Source organism: Hirundo rustica, chromosome 7 (genome assembly GCF_015227805.2).
Source record: "Hirundo rustica isolate bHirRus1 chromosome 7, bHirRus1.pri.v3, whole genome shotgun sequence".
Taxonomy (NCBI): Eukaryota; Metazoa; Chordata; class Aves; order Passeriformes; family Hirundinidae; genus Hirundo; species Hirundo rustica.
Window position 1 is genome coordinate 29,942,103 of NC_053456.1, and position 19,211 is coordinate 29,961,313.

General features: G+C 44.7%; 1 protein-coding gene across 1 annotated transcript in view; it reads left to right on the forward strand.

Moving 5' to 3' along the window:
• Positions 1–19,211, forward strand: part of TMEFF2 (transmembrane protein with EGF like and two follistatin like domains 2) — a 126,436-nt gene that overhangs the window by 86,143 nt on the left and 21,082 nt on the right. Inside the window, exons 6-7 of the mRNA XM_040069692.2 lie at positions 6,044–6,192; positions 7,314–7,373. Of these exons, the coding sequence (XP_039925626.1) occupies positions 6,044–6,192; positions 7,314–7,373 (209 nt within the window). The remainder of the gene's footprint in view (positions 1–6,043; positions 6,193–7,313; positions 7,374–19,211) is intronic.

The window sequence follows — 19,211 nt, forward strand, 5'->3', positions numbered from 1 at the left end:
GGCTTGGAGAGGTCTATGCTGACATCCAGAAATCTGAGTTTCTGATCACCATTTTCTAGTCAGAACAGAGGAAGATAAGAAACGTCTCTGGTGGAAATATCATAAATGTACGACAACTGTATTTTTATTTATACGCTGTTTTGTGGCAAATGAAAGGCTTTGGGCTTTTTTTTATGCTGCAAAATGTTGTTGAGGGTTTCGTTACCTTTGTTTTTTTGTTTTGTTTTGTTTTTTTTCCTGGGGAAAATACATAGCGTTTAAAATTATTACAGAATGGAACTTCGCCCTCCCTGTAAAACAGCGCTCTCTGAGATGTAGTGGGATCTCACTCTTGACCAAATTAGTATATGCGCTCAAATATCAGAGCTCTGACTAGTAAAAATAACACTAGATTTGCATTTTCACATTTTTAGCTCTTGCCTCCCTGTCTCTTTGGTTTTATACCTTTTTTCTTGACTGACAATTCTCTTCGTGGCAGATTTATTGCTGTTCTGCTGTTTGGACCCTGTAATCAACTAGACACTTGGCTGAGGACGTTAGTCATTTCATTAAGTACTTCTCTTTCAGATATCTCAGGCACAATTTTCTGTTGCTCTGGTTCCAAAAAGCAAATGACCCACGGCCAGCAAAGTCTGAATATGAATCTTTAATAAACAGAGGTAGTACCAACAACGCTCTCAGGTTTCCAGACAGCAGAGGGCTAATTAAAAGATGCTGAATGGGGAAGAACTGCCATTGCCATCTCGCTCTGACAGAAATGTGCCTGCATCTGTTCCCAGTGAAACCGCTCTTTTGGAAGCATTGTCTCATTTATCCTCCTTGCTTCCCCTCAGAGCTACATAGGAAACCTTCCTCATGCTACGTGCAGATATTGCATAGTAACTTTTTAAAATTATTTTTCAGTAATGCATTGCTGGAAACAAAGGCTGAATAGTTATCTTAAGAGCAAAGATAAAGCATGGAGTGCGTTTCTCTTTGTCATCGCTGTGTCACTAATGATTATATTCTATTCATGAACTAAGGAGATAGTTATAGGATTCTCCTACCCTTCATGGGCAAACAACCATTCTCTCATTTTATTGAGACTCCCCCTTCCAGGGACAGTCCTTCTCTGAAGACAGTGAAGCCTCTCTTCAGTTGCTTGCTGTCTGCAGGCGAAGGTACTCTCTGTGCCCAGCAAATAACACCATATGTTATTTGCAGGAGCGTGGGGCGTTAGGAGACTGTGCTCTCACCCATGCCTGGTTTATTGACCCCATTAATTTTTATGGAGTCTGATTCAACAGAAAGCCAAGTTGGCTGCTCCAGCTTGGCCAGGCAGCCTGGTGCAGCTCGTCACCATCACTGCTGGCACGTAGACCAGACTGAGGGCTGGGCAGCGTTCCTTCATGATCAGGATCCAGGCTGGAAAGGAGTTCTTTGTGCTCTTCTCTCATTTCCCTGGGGAGCGAAGAAGCACGATAAGCAGGTGAAATCCCAAAATGCCTGCAGGTTCCCCCATGCTGCTGAGCACCCTCTTTGCAGTCCCTGCCTTGGCAGAAGCTCCCAAAGCTCGCAGACCGGAGTGCAGCAACACACACCCCAAAGGTTGGCAGTGAGGCACAGGGAGGTGCCTGTCAGCATCTCACTTGCCTCAGGCTAAGCTCAGCTCTGCCAGCTCTCCCCCAGGCACCCTCCTGGGCCTCTCCTGCATCTTATCTGCAGAGCTGCACCTCTGCCTGCAGACACTTTCTGGTCCATCCTGGGTGTGACGTTCTCATGATAGGGTCCAGCAACATCATCAAGCGGTGTTGTAAGATCCACCATGGGGAGTTAGCCCAAAATCCCTCAGGAGGTGCCCAGGCTTGCCCCTTCAACAGTCTTTTAAATTTGCATCCGTGTTTTTTGCTTCCACGATCACCAGAGTAACCACATAGATTGCTGGATGTTCAGCCCCTCCAGGATTATCATCATGTGAAATGAAATGGAATAAAATAAATGTATAAAAGAAAGGGAATTCATTGGAGACTATCACAATGACCTGGAAGAAAAGACATAAGAAAATGAGCCTTGTATAATGATTGCTTATGGTAGCAGCCCCAATTTTAATCAATTAACATATGAGCCCATTACTTGAAGATGTGAAGGGCCTGCAGAACAGCATTTCTTCCTTTCTCAGAGGAGCTGCAGGGTATCTGCTGTCATCTTGGAGGCTCTCCTTCCTCACAGAGGCTTTTAAAGCTGCGTTTCTGACTGCAGAGAAGGCATGGGTAAATCTTACACGCGTATTCTGAGTATGCTCCTGGGTCCAGTTTCATTCTGTGACCCCCCTAGGAGACCTCATTGACCTTCCCACAGTGTCTTGAGCCCCAGGAATGCTCAGTCAGCCTTTCTATTGCCAGGCTTTCTTCAGTGCTAAGCTTAGCAACACAGAAAGCAAATAGATTTATTGATAGAACTATAATCAGAAGTCAAATGCAGGATGATAACACGGTCAAATGATCAGATTACTTAAAATTCAAGGCACACTGGAGTGCCTCAGGGACTGGGAAGCTGCTGGCAGACAGGAGCGCATTGGACACACCCTTGGCAGTGGGATGGGTGCTGCCAGCCCAGTGCCTGACAAGTGTTAGGGGTAGCTCTCTTCAGGGTGGGGAGCTTTTGTGTCCCATAAGAGCTGAAGGTCCCCTCTGTTCCCGGAAAATAACACCATTGGTACTCTCACCTAACATACACCCTGAGCCAAGCAGGAATGTCACAGTTTGGTTCTTGTTTAACACAAGAGAGTCCCACTCTCGCATTTCATAATGCTTCAAGAAGCGAAGGCGCCTTTGCAGGTTTTCATTCAATCAAATGCATTAACTGCTGTTCATTATGTATTTATTACCTCACTGGTGGATCCCACTTAAGTCCGAGGTATTCTCAGAGGCTGCATTTGCCTGGGCACACATGGAGTACATGGCAGACTGTTGCTTCTTCCAGTTTGAAAAAATGTGTTGGAATACCATCATTTTCCCTGATAAGAGGAGAACTGTAAATTGAAAAGAGTCAGCAACACAGGCACATTAATCTTCCTGATGCAATCCTACCTTTTGCACTTCCCAACATACATTTGATGCCGACTTAATTGTGCAGCCTTAAAGTAGGATTTGAGTGTGTAAGTGCAAAAGCAGTAATGAACTGCGGGTGCAGGCTAGAAGTTGTGTGCTGAAAGCTGTGCAAGGGGTGGATGCTGCACAGATCCTTGCAGCGAGGAGATCGGGGCGACACGTTTGGTGTTTTTTCTGCATCCCTCTCGCTGGCCCTGAAAATCAGGCTTCACACAGGACATCCTCTAAGGCTTTGGAGCATGTGGTGTCATCCTGGGAGTGTCCCTTTCTGCTCTCCGTGGCACAAGAGTGATCTGACCCCAGCAGAGGCAGCAGGTGATTCGTGGTGTTCACATGGCACATCCTCTTCATGCAGCTGCTGCAGGGGTTTGCTTGGAAAGAAGGGCTGGTGTCACAGTTGAAATTTTAGAATGGGGCACAGGAAAACCTTGGTTCTCTTCTCAGTTTTGCTAGAAGAGGTCAGGAAAGTAATTTTGGGTCTTTGTGTTTTGGAAGCTATCAGAAGATGTAAATAGATGCCTGGTGGGCTCTGAAGCAGTCTTTGAAATCAGTGGGAGATAGGTCTCTGAGATAGCAAAAATCCCACACAAAGTGTTTGCATGCATCTTGAAGCATTTAAACACCTTTAAAAATAAGTCTCCAAAGTGCCTAACTCTGAGCATAGTTTTCTGCGTCCCCTAGGTATTTTTGAAATTGCATCCAAAGTTGCTGAGATTTCCCCTAAAGAGCACCCTTTTGTTGTAATTTTCCCGTTGGCTTAATTTTCTCTTGACTTGGAACATAATATATATTAACCTTCACTCATTTTTTTTGTAGCAAAATGTAGAGAAGTGAAGCTGTTTCTTAGCTGGTTTATTACAAAAAAAAGGGAGCATATGGCTGATTGTGTCCCATCTGAAATGCAAATGGTGGAGCTACGTGGAAAGAATTCCTATTACTTGAGCAGTAAATGTTTCCTAATGAAGTGAGTTTGACTAAGGTGGGAAGCTGGAAATAGCTGCAGGAAGAAATGATGATGGTTAATATTTCAGTGGAGCAGAACATTCTTATTCTGCTGATAAGGAGATTCTTGGGAAATGCACTGGATTTTTTTTCTTATATCCTATATGTTTATCAGTGTGGGGAAATTGCTACACACAGGGAGCTAGACGCTTTTCTTCGAGTTATGAAATCATGTAATTTAATTTATAACCACAGCTTTTCACCACTGGCCTCTTTTTGAACTGAGGTTTTCTGTATCTTTAGAGCATTTGGGGTAAATTGTGTAAAACTACCCAGTGTAGAAAAAACCCCGAAAACTAAAAGAAGATAACTACTGGTTCTACTGTTTTCCATCACCCTGGGCACATGGCTAAAGGCCAGAAGCCAAACAGTGTGATGAAGGAACTAAGCCACACTCTAATTTCCTTCTTCCTCTTCCAAAACCAAACTTTTGTGTATATCCCTCTACACCTCCAGTAGTGAAAGCTGTCCAGATGTCTGCTGCAAATGGGAGGTGGACTGACTTTCAAACACTTTCTTAAATCAAGCAGCGAGGCTGGAGGCTTGACATTTCCATTACTTAGCTTTCCAAAGGGAGAGCAGCGGAGCTGGCACTGCGAGGTTCAGCACAACCAGTGAGCCGGAGATAGAGCATCAATCGCATTATTTTGCTCTAATGTCAGAAGGAGCTGGGAAGAGTTTAGATAGCAGCATGTGCACAATTACGTGCTCAGAAGAGCTGGAGCAGCTGCCAGGTTAGACCTCTGGCTTTGTCCCCAAGCAGGATCACGTTGGGTTTGCTGAGGCTGAGCTGTCTGTTACACGGCACAGCGGGGGGACAGAAGATTAGCGTGCCTTTCCCCTGCTGATGCCCAAGGGTGTCTGACGCTGCTAATGATAATGAAACAGGAGAAAGTGAAAGAAAAGAGTCTGCAGCCTGCTGTCGATGGAAATAATTAGGTTTCCCCATCTTAGAAGCAATGGTGAGCGTTGCTGGGATCAGGATGTGTCCACGTTAGTGCGTTAGTTCCGATCTAGAGCAGACTTTGGAAGTGAACACCTCCCTGCGCTCTGGTTCACGTCGCAGGGCAGCCCAGGAGCTCACAAGCTGGGCCCTGGAGTCTCTGTAGATGGCCCTAAGCAATCTGAGCATGGGGCCACCACTGCCCTGCCTGCATTTGCCCACACTGTGCCCTTGGACATGGGAGCCTTCACCCCGCACAGAGCATGACACGGGGTCGAGAGACCTTCCTGGGTAACACCTGGGTAAGGCTTTTTGCTTGCTGAGGTATCCAAGTGATTCAGAAAGTGCTTGTGCACAAAGTCTTCCCTAAAACAGCATTCTCCTGGTTTAACAGTAAGTAGCCCCTCTGTGCCCAGGAGCTGGGGAGATCCCACCAGCCTGAGGCACAGAGAGAGAGCACTCACATCCCTGCTCCAGTCTCAGTCTTGGCAGGTGGTTTTATCCCAGTGGGGTGAAGTGAGGCTTCAGTATTACATCTTCTGTTACAATCAGAGTGCCTCTAGGTGCTGTAATTATTTTCAGAATTAATTCGTAAATCAATATAAACCCACATTTATATAGTACTACATACAATGGACAGCATCTGAACAGAGGAGAATTTTGTGGCTCCTTTAGTTTGCAGGAGGGCTCAGCAGGTTCTTTATCTGCATATCTCTTTGGTTTACAGGAGATTACAAGTGGTAATGCTGTGGTACAGTTTTCCATGTAAAACACACTTCTTTTGTCTTTCTTTTTGCTTGCTTTTATGTGCCTCTTCCCTCTCCCTGCATCTCATTTCCATTGAGAAATACAAATGACCTCTTGACAGAACCTTCTGCTTTCATAATGTTGATTTGCATTGTACAGTCAGGATAATAGAAACACTTAAATTTCTGAGATGTATTTATCATGTCTTGAGAAAAGTTTCTCATATTAGCCTCTCCTTTTTTCTCTTTCTGTATCTTTTCAGGTGTGTGTGCAACATTGACTGTTCTCAAACCAACTTCAATCCTCTTTGTGCTTCCGATGGGAAATCTTATGATAATGCATGTCAAATCAAAGAGGCATCATGCCAGAAACAAGAGAAAATTGAAGTCATGTCTTTGGGTCGATGTCAAGGTAACTCTCATAACAAAACTCATTTCAAAGAATGTTTTCAATTTTTGTTCTGGGAGGAAAAAAAAAAAAAAAAAAAAGAACCAGGGCTGGCTTCTTATTGGGGAATTGTGGAATTGTTACATTTCCATTAGTCTGCTGCAGTTTAGAGCACCGGCTGTGAGAGGTGAGAGGCAGAGCCCACAGTGAGGCGTGAGGAGGGCACCATTCCTAACCCTGCCCATGGTCTGCCCACAGCAGCAGCAGCAGGGGGCTGCCCAGCCCTGCACTGAGTTCTGCACCAGTCACCAGGCTCCTGCCCAGAGCAGCTTGCCCAGAGCTCTGCCTGCCAGGCAGCAGATGGAGCAGGGCAGTGGGAATGCCCCTCAGATACATTTTGCCCCCCAGGATGGATCCTCTGGTGCAGCATGAGGCAGTCCAGGGAGATTCTCCAAACAGGTGCTCCCAAATACAGTGCTTGAGCTGATTTTTCAAGTGACCCTTGCTGGGCCCCATATTTCCCAAGATGCCCAGCAGGAAGTTTTCCAATCGTGGCTCGAGGCTGTCTGTTTCTCCATAAATACAATGCTTCTCTGTGCCCACCTCTTGGGCTACTACATCACCTGTAACCCTTGAGCTGACTTTAAAAAAACTGGTTTTCTCTAAAATAAAAATGAAGAGAATTTGCCTTTCAATAGCTCCCGTAAATAAAGCTCCTCTACTGAGGCTCAGACCCTCAATAGCTTTTTTCCTTAGATTCTAACCCATAAATCCTCAGGACATCTACTTACAAGGCCATAGTATACAAGTGCATTAAACACATTGCAGTTTACTCCTATCTCTTTAAAGTTAACCACTCTAAGTGGCAGTTCATTTCAGGGTACATATTAAAACTCCCCAATTACTTCAAGTAGAGCAGAAATGACAACTCCTGCTTCAGACTGATATATTTATCCCAGCTGCAATCTGTTATCACATATTGTTAGAAAAAAGATCCTGCTGTTTTCACCTGGCAGGCCCAGGAGAGCCCTGCAGCCAGCAGGGATGATGTGTGTGCAAGTGAAGTTAGCTCTGCCTGGGCACTGTGGTTGGGGTGTATCGAGTCCAGGCTCCCCAGGCAACTCAACACATTTCTTTTCACGCAGACAATACTACAACAACTACAAAATCAGAAGATGGGCATTATGCAAGGACAGATTACGCAGGTACAGTTCCGCTTTTTGAGAATCACAGTTCACAGGGTCTCTGTAAGTCTCTTTTCTCCTTCGTTTGCTGAGGTGAAGTGTCCTCATCTTCTAGTACAGTTTTCATGGTTTACTTTAAGAAAACACCGTCCTTCCATTACTCTTTCTTTTGCTACAAACTCTCATAATAAATAGCCTGCTTCTGTTTTTGTCAACCTACAGCTACTCTGGCCATAAAACACCTGTTCTGGCGGAGGAAATAAGTACTGTAAATTATTTGCCAGAATTAGCAGACGTTATTGAAAATTATGGAATCAGTGCACTAGATTATGCATATCTTTGTCATGATATACAGCTTGAAGGAAGTGAAAATCCAGCTCGTAGCACTGCTGGGATTCCATGAGACGCTGCCATAATAGATATCACCTGTCGGCATTTAACTATGAAGTTAATAAGGTTCTTAAAATGTGGGGGGTTTAAGTGATAAATGGGTTTAATTTATTTAGAAGCTACAGTAAAATATAATGGCTGAATAGCCCTATATGGCACTTGAAATTAAAAACATGTAAATACTAGTGAGATTTGGGAGACATTTTTTACACCCTTTGCCCGGGAGGATCGATTCAGAAATTGAACGTGTGTGTGCGCACGCACGTGCATGCAAATGTTCACAGCTCACACTGAGAATGAAAGCCTCTGGGAAGGTCTGGTGAAAATGGGTCAGGTGATGCACTCATTGCTTCAGCTTCGTGATGTTTCTGTGGTTTTGAGGCGTTTGGAGAGAGTGGGTGTGGATCACTGGGTTTGCCTGAGCTGTACGGCTGGGGTGAAACCCAGCTGATGGTTTCACAGGTGTGAACATTCCCTGCTGGGAGAGTCCTGAGGCAGTAGTTAATCCAGCTGGGCATCCCCTGTGCAGGTCCTCTGTGCCACCCCTGTGACAGTGGGGTACCCAGCTTTGGAAATGGTTGTTCTGTTCCTACTTAAAACAGTGCGTGATGATTAAAAGATAGAGCTCGGAATAAATGATGTCTGGGTGAGGCAGAGTGATGCGAGGTGTTGGGGGCTGCTGCAGCACGAAGCAGGGAGGGTAGAAGTTGCTATGGAAAGAAAAATGCTGGGATGAATTTCTAGAAGATCAAGGGTGAGCCACGGTCCAGGTGTTTTCTGCTGTCAAGGAGCCCTTCCATTGGTGAAGACAGGGACATGCAAAGAGAAAAAAGTCTTCAGCATCTTTCCTCCAAACTCTTGATTACCCTCTGCTTTTCGTGGGAGGTAGTAGTCAGTTTTCTTGAAAAGCTGCTGTTGTGTCCTGTGGGGACAGGGGACAGGAGATAAGGCCAAGTAGGCCAAAATGATTTATTTTAAATGTAGAAGCAAGGCCAAGTAATGTTATCTTAAATCCTTTCTCTTTTTTCCTGGAGAGCTGAGGAGAGCACTGGCTTCCCCAAGCCGAGCTGAAGGCCTGGGGCTCCTTTTCAGTGTGCAGCCTGACCTACACTGCTGCTGTCTGGTGGATTTGCTTTAGGATGGCAGGGACCCATGTCAGCTAGAGAGGAGACAGCATGTTTAAGCATGAAGCAACTGAGTTGTAACAAGAAGGGAGGAAAGGCAGCTTGGGGATTAGGGAGGAGGAGGAGGACAAGGGAAGGCCACGTCATGGGTCGTGGAGGAAGAGGAGCACAAAAGACACCTGGAGCTCAAGTGAGCAGGAGGGAGAGAACAGCCCTTGCTTAGATGATATTTCAGCCCACATTCAAGAGGAGAGGTGGTGGGTAGAAGAAAATTGGCTGCAGCAAAGTGTTGTCAGGGGTTGGGAGCCAAGGAGGGACCTCAGGAGGAATCTGGGTTACTTGACAGGGAGGAGGGCAGAGCCAAGGCATAGAGGAGCGGGTCTGTGGTGGAGATGGTCTCCAAGCACCAAAAGGTCAGAAGGGGTGTGGGAACAGATGGTCCAGTGGGAGATGACAAAGACCTGTGGAAAAGACACGGGCACCTCCCTGACCTACAGCTGTGTGAGTGATGGAGGCATCATGAATCAGCAGTGAAGTCCAGTAGGTGCCTCTGGCACAGGAAGACACCGTTGTTGCACCTTAGAAAGCCATTTCCTGGTGTGGCTCAGGCCCCAGTGGGCTTCTCGAGGGTGGTGACTGTGGTCCCTAGGCAGGTCTCATCAGGTTCTCTCCATTGATTTAACCTCAGCCACAGTTGCCTCTGCCAGGCTGGTGTGTTTTTTGTTTGTGCCTATTACCCTGGCTTAAATTTTTCATTTTTACGTGCAGTAACAGCAGGTAGGGTGAAAACTGCTAGTTTATTCAGGGCAATCCACATGCCTCCCGTGTCCCCAAGTGTCTGGGGCATAACCCTGTCAGGAGACCTTAGGGGAATGGGATTGCTGTATCAAAAAGCTGCAGCAGCTCCAGCCTTCTGGAAATAATCAGGGAAGAGGAAGGCAGCAGTATAAAACTGAGGCTCAGTGAACATTCATGCATCAGCATTTGCCAGACAGGAAGCTCTGTGCCATCCTCGTGTTCTTTCAGCTGCAGAAACATTTGATGGTGATGGCCGTGATAAGAATGTGGCCTGTGCTACTTTTTTCCCACCTTCGTATCTCATCAGACAGGAAGTGCTGCCCTAACCATGGGAAGCTTTGTGTGAAAAAGCAACAGTTCCTCAGCCTCTGAAGCAATTTCCCCGAGCTTGCAGCTTTCCACAGAATAGCTTTGTTCTCTGCCATTTAATGGCACTAAAAATGGCCGAGACCGCGAACACCGCACGCTTTTAAAAACATTGGCTTGTATGGAAGGACTTTCCCAGGGGAGAGTATAGCAGTGGGCATAATTGATGTTGTCAATTATGCTAATGCAGCCAGACGCTCTTTGCAGGGACTGTGGTGGCTGAGCAGAGCGGGTTTTTCCATAACCGCCCCCACGCGCCCACCACGGGGGCCCGGGAAGGCAGCAGCTCTGCAAACAGCCACAACTCCCAACACCCAGCTGAGTTTTCCCATATAGAACTATTCAAACCGTCTGTTCAATCAGCATCTTCACTCCCTCTTGTTCTTGCCAGCCCGCTGGCGCTCACCAATAATGCACAAATCTTTTGGCTTGCAAAGCCAAGGGTACTCATTCCTTTGAGGGGTAAATCTTTGCATTAGGTTTGCATCGTCTTGGTTTCTAGGGGCTCTTGCTTTACACAGGCAAGATTTATGCCAGAACTCCAAGTGCCTGACTAATATCAGAGGCACCCAAAAAGCGGTGCCTCCCTTTTTCAACAAAGCAAACATGAGAAGAGTGAGCTGTAGTTGGCCCTTCTCTGACCCTGTCCTGCCTCTCCAGGGTCACCACTCTGCCCTTGCTGTGGCTGCCTGTGCCACACGTGTCTGTACTCTTGTGCTTTTGTGTCTCTCTGCAGTTCTGGCCTCTCCTTTTTCTGAACCCCCAAGGTATTTATCAGACTTGGGGAGGTTTTCACTCTCCTCCACAAATGGCAGATCGTTGACCTTGATCAAGTTTGTGCAGTGAGATTTGGTTTTACTGAATAAATGAATGGGTGTGATTTTTCCCCTCAAATCCAGTAGAAATACACTTTATCTTGCAATTTCCATGAAAGAGCATTTTGAAGCATTTTAAGTGTAATGTATGTTTTGGAATGTAGTGTCTGAGCTGAAAGTCCTGTGATGGATGCTTTCCTGAATTTCCCCATTATACGCATAACTAAGGCTGTTTTGGTGGCATTTTGGAATTCAGAGTCCAGGCAATCAAGGAGTCCTCGTCTTGTTAATCCATTTGCCTATTTATTTCTATTCTCCAATATTTATATTCTTTTCTTAAAATCTGGATATTAACAATTGTCCCCCTAATGACTTTACCCTTTCTCATTATCAAATTACAGAGGGTTTTTTTTCAAGCCATTTTGAGCACCATAAGGAATAAGTCAGTATGGATGTGCCATATTTCAGTGTTATATATTCATGAAAATTGTCGGCGAAGACACTGACAAATCTGATAGACCTATTCAATAATATCATCTTCCAGGCCAGACAAACCTCCCCATATGAGCATTGATTAGATCAAGTCTCAGCAGCTGAATGCCAGCAGCACAGAGAAGCTGATGGGAAGGGGAAGGAAGCATTTTCAGCCCAAATAGTCTCCTCTGGTGAAAAAAGTGCATCCACAAGTGGTCAGTTTGAGCTGTATTTTGGGTTCCTCGAGGGCAGTAAACTCTCCTGCAGGCAGCAACCTCAGGTGGTGCCTTCTGGGCTCTTGGGGAGTCCTGGGACTCTCCTGCAGGCAGTGCCTTGGCCCATCTTGCCGGTGCTGTTGCTGTGCCCAGAACCGATAACAAGCACAAAATGCTGCACGTCTGCTCATGGCTGCTCTGTTCCCTGCTCACCCTCCTGGCTTCCCATGGGATTTCAAACCTGCCTGACAGTCTTGGATCCTTTTCAGAGCGCTTCCTGGCACTCCTGGGGGTGCTGGGGCGAGTAATCAGGCAGATGGCTGTGTTGCCCAAGCAAACTCAGAGCTCCACCAAAAAGGGCAAAATCCATCTGTGTCAACACATCATCTTCCTTTGGCTGGGGCACGGCTGTGGGATGAAGGCCATGAGAGCCATGGCACATTACAAGGGTAGAGAAGAGTCTCAGACTCTGCAATGAGTCCCTTCAAAAACCAAGAGTCTTGGACTCCAAAATAAATACAATTCAGTCACAGCCATCTTTGTTGTCTGTAACAGGCCTGGAGAATAGCCAGGAATCAGAACAGCAGTGCTGAATTTCTACAGTGATTCTTTTTTTTAATTTTTCGCCCCCCTGGACTAAAATATGAGAACTTCAGACTAGATTCCTCCTCCAGATCATAACATTTTCAAAGTAGGTTAAGTTTGGAGTCTAAACCACTTGACATTGTCTGTTTAAATTAAATTTTGTGTCTACTACTATGTCAGTCATTTGCTGAACTGCTGAAGAATAATAAAGCCCCAGAGCTTAGCTATGGGATATAAACTGTGGTGCATTTTTGCTCTGCCTTTGTGAACCAGGCTTTCCTTTCTGCTTAATGGAATTAGCAAGTGAGACACAAAGCTGAACACTGTGCAACCCTCACAGCTAGAGAGAAACTATTTCTCATCTGCAGCTTTGTAAAAATGTAAGGTAAATTACATCCTTGCATATGCAGATTTGCTTGGCTTTCGATTCCTCAGACTCAGAGTCAGAGGTTGTCACACTAAATAAACAGATTATATAGAAAGCCTTCCTGCTATTCCATGAAATCACTTAAAAATTGAAAAAAACCTGGATTTTAATATTTTGACAGCTGTGAGGCAGCATGAATGCTGTCTAGCTGCGGCCTCCACCTGCACTGACACACACACTCTAACCAGTGAAAGAACAGGAATGGTACAATTGATGCTTTTTTTTAAAAACAGGAAGCTTTTAAATGTTGCTTGGATTGTTATTTGCATTTACAAATTGCCATTTGCATTTGTTTGCAAAGTTTTATGAAAATACACTTAAGTTTTATGCACAGTGAAGGTCCTCAAAAGGTGGTAGAGGAGCTCTCCAAAACACAGGGAAAAAAACCCAGTCTAGATTCTACTGAGAGGTTTTCAAACTCAAAGAGGGATCACTGTGTTCTCCAGCCCTTCTGTTGCCTTGCAGCTCCTCCAGGGCTGTTGATATCCAGAGGAAAATCTGAAAGGCAGTGATAGATCCCAGCTGTTAGGTCAATAAATCTCACTGCCAGCTACTTCTGAACTCAAGTCTGAGCAGACAACAGAGTCAGTCCCAACGACTCTCTTGGCCCCCAAACCTCCCCTTGTCCTGGGTGTTTTTGAAATGAAAACCTGCAGCTACATCTTCTGTGATTTTACTCCAGGGCTGTAGAAGGTGGAGTGTGGTAAGTCCCACTCCAGCATTTTCCTGAGTCATAAGAAGTCTGGATGTTTTATTTCTAAAATAGGAAAGGCTGGGGCAATAATGCAATTGTCTTGCTATGGGCACTGCAGCACAAGCTACCCCAAGTGCTCTTCTTCTGTAGGACCCTCTCAAATTTACCTTCAGATCCTGCTTGGCTGTATCTTGCTGAAGTCTACATAGTTTTTTGGAATGGGAGACAGACACACTGTTGTAGGGGTCACATAATAGCCTCACAAACAAGCCCCCTGCCAGGAAGGAAGCTGCAGCACTCCAGAGCACTGTGCCATGTGATTTAACAGCACTTACTCTAACAGTCTCTTCCTGAGGAGCATGCAAAATAAAAACAGGCTTATGGAGAATTTAAAAACAAGCGAGAGGGAGAGGGAAATATTGCTCATTTAATCTGCCAGCCTCAAGAGAATACCTCACTTTTTATGGGAGTTGTCCTCTAACTTTGAATTGCGTGTGCTAAGCTTGGTAAAATGTGCCTTGTTTTTCTGGATTTCTGGCGGGGGGGGGGGGCTTGGTTTTATAATGAGATAAATTGTGCCTTTTCATTACTTACGATTTCCCAGTGTCATGCTCATGGAACCTGTAATTGTTAGCATTAAAACTTAAATTAGGTCTCAGGTGAACTGCTAGACATCTCTTTACCTAGACTGATGTAGCTCAAGGAGGAAGAACATTTCCATTTGTGCCTCTAAAGCTTAGCCCTTAAATCAGTCACTAATGAGTGTGAATCAAAAGTTGCAGAATTCGTTTGTGCTTTCTTCTCATAATAAACAAATTCAGAACTGCTGTGAGTGAACATTATAAAAGAAAGCTATTTGATTTGCATTAAAGCTTGGGAGCCTGAAAATTCAGTAAATCCTGGCTAAGAATTTGATCTATAGGAAATAAACAGGAAAAACAAGTTCCAGCTTGTAACACCAGTATTGGCATGGGCAGCCTAAAAAAATGCAAAACCGGACCAGGCTGTTTTACTGGTGTCAGCATCCCTGAAGCATTTTACTCCTGGAAATGAATTCAGCTGTAAAGCTTCCTTAAGATGTGGGGTGAGGGTGGATGTTGTAATCCAATTTTATTTTTTCATGTGGGGTTTCCTCAGAACTGTGAGAAATGTATGAAGCTTGCTCCAAACGCTTCTTCTGGTTGCCCCAGCCTGTGTGCCTTACTTGTTGGTTTTCCCCTTATGCTGTCACATAAGCAGGCTTCTGTAACATTTTGTTCTCTTAAAGGTTATGGTTAAAAACAGAAATTCAATGTGCAATAGAGATGAGCAGACCTGAGTTCACGTAGGCACTTCTACAGATTCTTGCGTTTGTGTCCCAGTCCATAAACACATAACGTTCCATTTACATATGTTTGGTGTTATTTGGAGCAGAGGAATTCATCTTCTTGAGCAAACCTGAACCTTTCAGGACTTTCTGACCTTTTGGTCCTCTGCTCAGTATCTGGGCTTTGATCAGAAGAATGGGTAATCTGAAAGGAAGGTAAAGCTGGCAGAAAAGAAACCTTCCTGCTTCCACATAAAAATGTGATCCCCAAAACTCAACACAAGGTGAATTGTGCCTGATTTCTCAAGTTGTCCTCAACTAGATACCTACTTCCTAAATAGGACCTCTAATGGCAAGAGTAGGGGCCCTCGAAAAATCACATTTATGGCTTGCAGTCATGCTAGTTTTTACGCTCTAGTTACAGCTACTCCCAAAACTTGTTTTTTCCTAACCTTTGTTTTCAGAGGTTTATGGGAATGAAACAACGTGATCTACAGCCAGTGTTCGGCTGCCATGGATATATGGAATATGCACCATAATTCCTGCTGCAGCCACTGCCATTGTGAAGGGATTTACAGTTATCCAAAAAAGTCTTTTTATATCTGACTAAATCACTTTGTAGCACCTAGATAACACTGCATCTTTGCCATTTTTCAGGCCTCTCCTTTGGGACAGACCAGCATTAAGTAGCAGAGCTCTGTATGAAGTCCATCTAACAAGGCAGGCCATGAAGCGGCTTCGTAGATCTGCAGTTAGATTTACTGCAGACAGCCCCAGACCCACTGCACACCAGAAGTCACAGGGAAGCTTAAGGTCTTCTCCCTTTGGGGTCTAGGAGGACTGTGCAGCCAGTTCCTCTGTGGGGCCAACACTCTGACAGTCACGGTGACACAGGGTGGTGGCACCTGGGACTCCTGGGGGACTCTGCTGTGGAGCCTGGGTTCCAACTGTAGCTGCTGTTGTAGGTGTCAGTCTGTAACCCCCAGCACTTCATCCACGTGCCAGGAGCATGGTAGATAGCGTCTTTGGCATTTTGACACCCTGAAGGCATTTCCCTCTTGATAGCATCTTCTTTCCTTTCTCAACTCCCCTGCTTCGCCTTCAAGAGAAGGAAGTTAAAAAAAAAAAAAAAAAAAAGAGAAAAAGGATTCTGAGACAAGAGACTCTATCAATCTTCCGCAAGGAAGAGGGAGGGAAGTTAATCCTGTTTTCTGGATTTGGGGAGGAATTTCCCTTACCCTTGGTTCCATCCTTCCTCTGGGCTCCAGGCACTTTGATCATCTCAAGAGTCATCCTTGAAGGATACTTTTCAAAAGGATGCACAGCAGCTGTTTGCCATCCATTACACTAATTTGAATTAGTTGATAGATATTAAGGAGTACCACAGTGTATTTTTGTGCCCAGCAGTTCTATTTTACGCCTAGTTTCTGTGAATTTGCTGTCAGGAATCACAGAACTTTCTCAAGGATTTGAGAGTTAAAGTTATAATGAGACGCTAGAATATACATTTTCAGGAAACATCAACATTTAAATATTTGTGTTTGATCTAGTCTGAAATGTTAAAAAAAAATATTTTGAAATATTCATAGAACTGAATTTCCTCAGAATTTTGTTTCATGGGATGTTTTGGCATTCTTTATGAAATATTAGATATCAAAATACCACGAGATGAAAGCATATGACAGTCGTAATAAATAAGTTGTAACCATAAGGAAAGTTGCTACTTAGAACTGACTGAAACATCCTTTTTTGTAGAAGGAGTATCATCATGTCAAATTGCAATACAAACACGAGATAATTTGATCATTTAGACACGTGTGGTGCTAACCTGAGCCTTAAGATAACAAAGGCTTTCACCTGGATTCGGGAATATAAACACATCTGGTGGAACTAAAGGAAGTTGGGGAAGAAAAGCAGAAGCTGGTGTATTTATTTTTAGTAGACCTTCAGAAATTAGACTAGATGGAGACAAGTGACAAATTTTGCCTGGTTTAATAGATTTGGGTAAAGAAAGTAAAAACCGACAAACATCTTGCCACAACAGTTTCACTTGGTTGATGGTTCCGCTTTTTTCCATTGAACACAGCTTTTAGAAGGTGCATTTATCTTTTCCATTGGACAAACCTGCTAGAAGGTGCATTCACCTTTTCCACTGGACACACCTGCTGAAAGGAGAATTTACCTTTTCCATTGAACACACCTGCTTAAAGCCACACCCTGTGTGGTTGTCGAGATGGCCACTGTACTTACAGTGCTTCATTTAAAACTTCCAAGGGCTTCAAGTATCAGCGCCTTGTTATCTAGATAGGTCTCTCATCCCTTTTCTCTGTTGCAATTCCATGGGCAGCTCCACACAGCTCTGGCTTTCTCCCCTTCTTCTCTCTTCCTTCTGCAATTCCACCTCGCACCTTCCTGTCCCTAGCACAGCCACCTAACTCTGTCTGTCCCTCGTACAGCATCCTACCCCTTCTGTCCCGTGCACGCCCTCCTGCCCCTTCCTCCTCACAGCACGGCCAGCAGACTCCAGCTGAACTCCAACTCCAGCATCTCTTCTCTTCTGTCACACCCAGAGCTGCGAGGGCAAGGCTGTTCCCACTCTTTGATACCTAACACAGCTGCAGTGTACCAGAGACAGGATTGCCTTCAGCACTGTCTCTGTCTTCCCACAACCCTGCACTGATTTTCCGAGCAGTGCAATGTAGCTGTTCTTCCCATATTAGCGTTTAGTGTATGGACCACGGGTGACAGAAACTTGTTTCTGAAGGAAAAATGGAAATGGCTTAGAGAAAGTACGGATTTTAGCGGGAGGTGCAGCAGTTTGAATTTTAGCTGTGCCTTCTCCCACACTTCTGTCCATGCGAACATTCCTCTGCATTCCAGATAAACCCAGCCTTGGCAGTCTGAGGAGTACCTCTGTGCAGAAGTGCTCTTAATAACTCAGATTTGAAAAGCAATATTTACCTGCCTAGAAAGGTGACTTCTTACACACTTGGGCTGTCATTTTACCTTGTACCCGTGAGTGTTAAGTGACTGTGAAACTCTCTTCTTGGAAATACAACAGCTGTAAACAAAATGTGCTATTAGAGTACCAGTGGCAGTGCATGTCAGAATATTATCAGCAGTGAATCAAAATGCACTGCTTTGTCTGCTGCTGCTATCACAAGCCTTAGCTGTTTTAGACAGCATTACATAATGGCAAAATATTTTTCAAGGGGGAAAAAAATAAAAACTCTCCCTGTGGTTTTAATCTCCCTCTTATTTTATCTGTGGTTTAAAGCTCTGTCAGGTATACATCAAAAACACCCCTTCCCTAGAGTATTTAGTTTACAATTTCATTTAATAATGGAAGTGTACTCCATCCAGCTAGGATGGAAAAGAATTAAATAAAAAGCACTGTTCTAAAATCAAGTAACAGTAGCGTAGCCTGTCTCCATGCTCTGCAAATGAAGTAGCCATGGAAAAGCTTGTTATTAGTCTATCATATCAAAACTGATAAACTATTAGTGTTTTGTCAGGCATGATAAATGCTAAACATTTTCCTCTGCAGATTGCCTCAACAAGAACTGTGACTGTTTTTAGACACATCTGGCACTGCAGATTTTTTTCCATCCTGCATTTCAGTGATTTAAAAGGCCTTGGCTGGGCAAAGGATGTCAGCTGTTTGGTTTAAAATACTGTAATAAGAGTCAATAAGATTTAAAGAGGCAGTAGGTAAAATTCCGTCCTTGCTGGAAGTAGTGGGAGAGTGGCCATTGAGTTTAATGGCTTTGAGATTTCTCTGTATGGCTTTTTCTTCCATTTGTATTCTTAGTAAATTTTCCATTTCCCAGAATTGCCCTTTCTTTTCCATTCAGCTTCTCCTGCTTTCAATATTAGCTCTAGGAGAGAACGTGGAGTTAAAATACCAAACCCTTTATTTTCAGAAATGCCATCTTTACAGCTCACTTCAGTGGCACTGCTGCAAGACAATAATAATAGGTGTATAAAAATAGTAAACACAGGTATTCATTTATATTAAAAAAAAAAAAAAAAAAAAAAAAGATTATGTTCTTAATAGACTTTTCTATCTGTGCTTCAAAATGAGCTGTGTGACCAGTGATGAATCCCAGGACCTCTGGGGCATAGAGAAGCTGTTCCACTCTTTATGGAAGGAGACTGCAGGGCGAGCTCCGTGCTCGCTTTCTGTCCCATCACACGGGAAGAGCCACGGGTCTGGATGGAAGGGCTTGATGGGAGACAGGCCACCAGATGCTGCCTGCTGTTGGGTTATTCCAGCAGGCAGAGCCTGGGCTGGCTCCGTGGGGAAGTCAGCTCGTGGGGGAGTTTGCAGTCAGCAGAGGAGGGCTCCATAGCGGTGTGTCCTGGAGGGGTCTCTCGCCACCCCTCAGGCGCTGATGGGCGCACGGTGTGTTTGTTCTGCAGCGCTGGGTGGGCTCCTCTCTGCATATCAGAGGTCAGCCACTGCCTGATTGGCGCTGGGGTAATAGACAAAAAGCTTAAATTTGTGCGGTGACATTGGGCTCTTGATGCAAACCCAAGAACATGCCAAGGTTTTGGCTCTGCCCCTCCATTTCAGGGTTTCAGGACAGATGGGAAACAGTGTATCTTTGGTACAATAGGTAAAGGAATGTAGCAGCTTTTGCTGCGGTGACATTTTATGTTGTT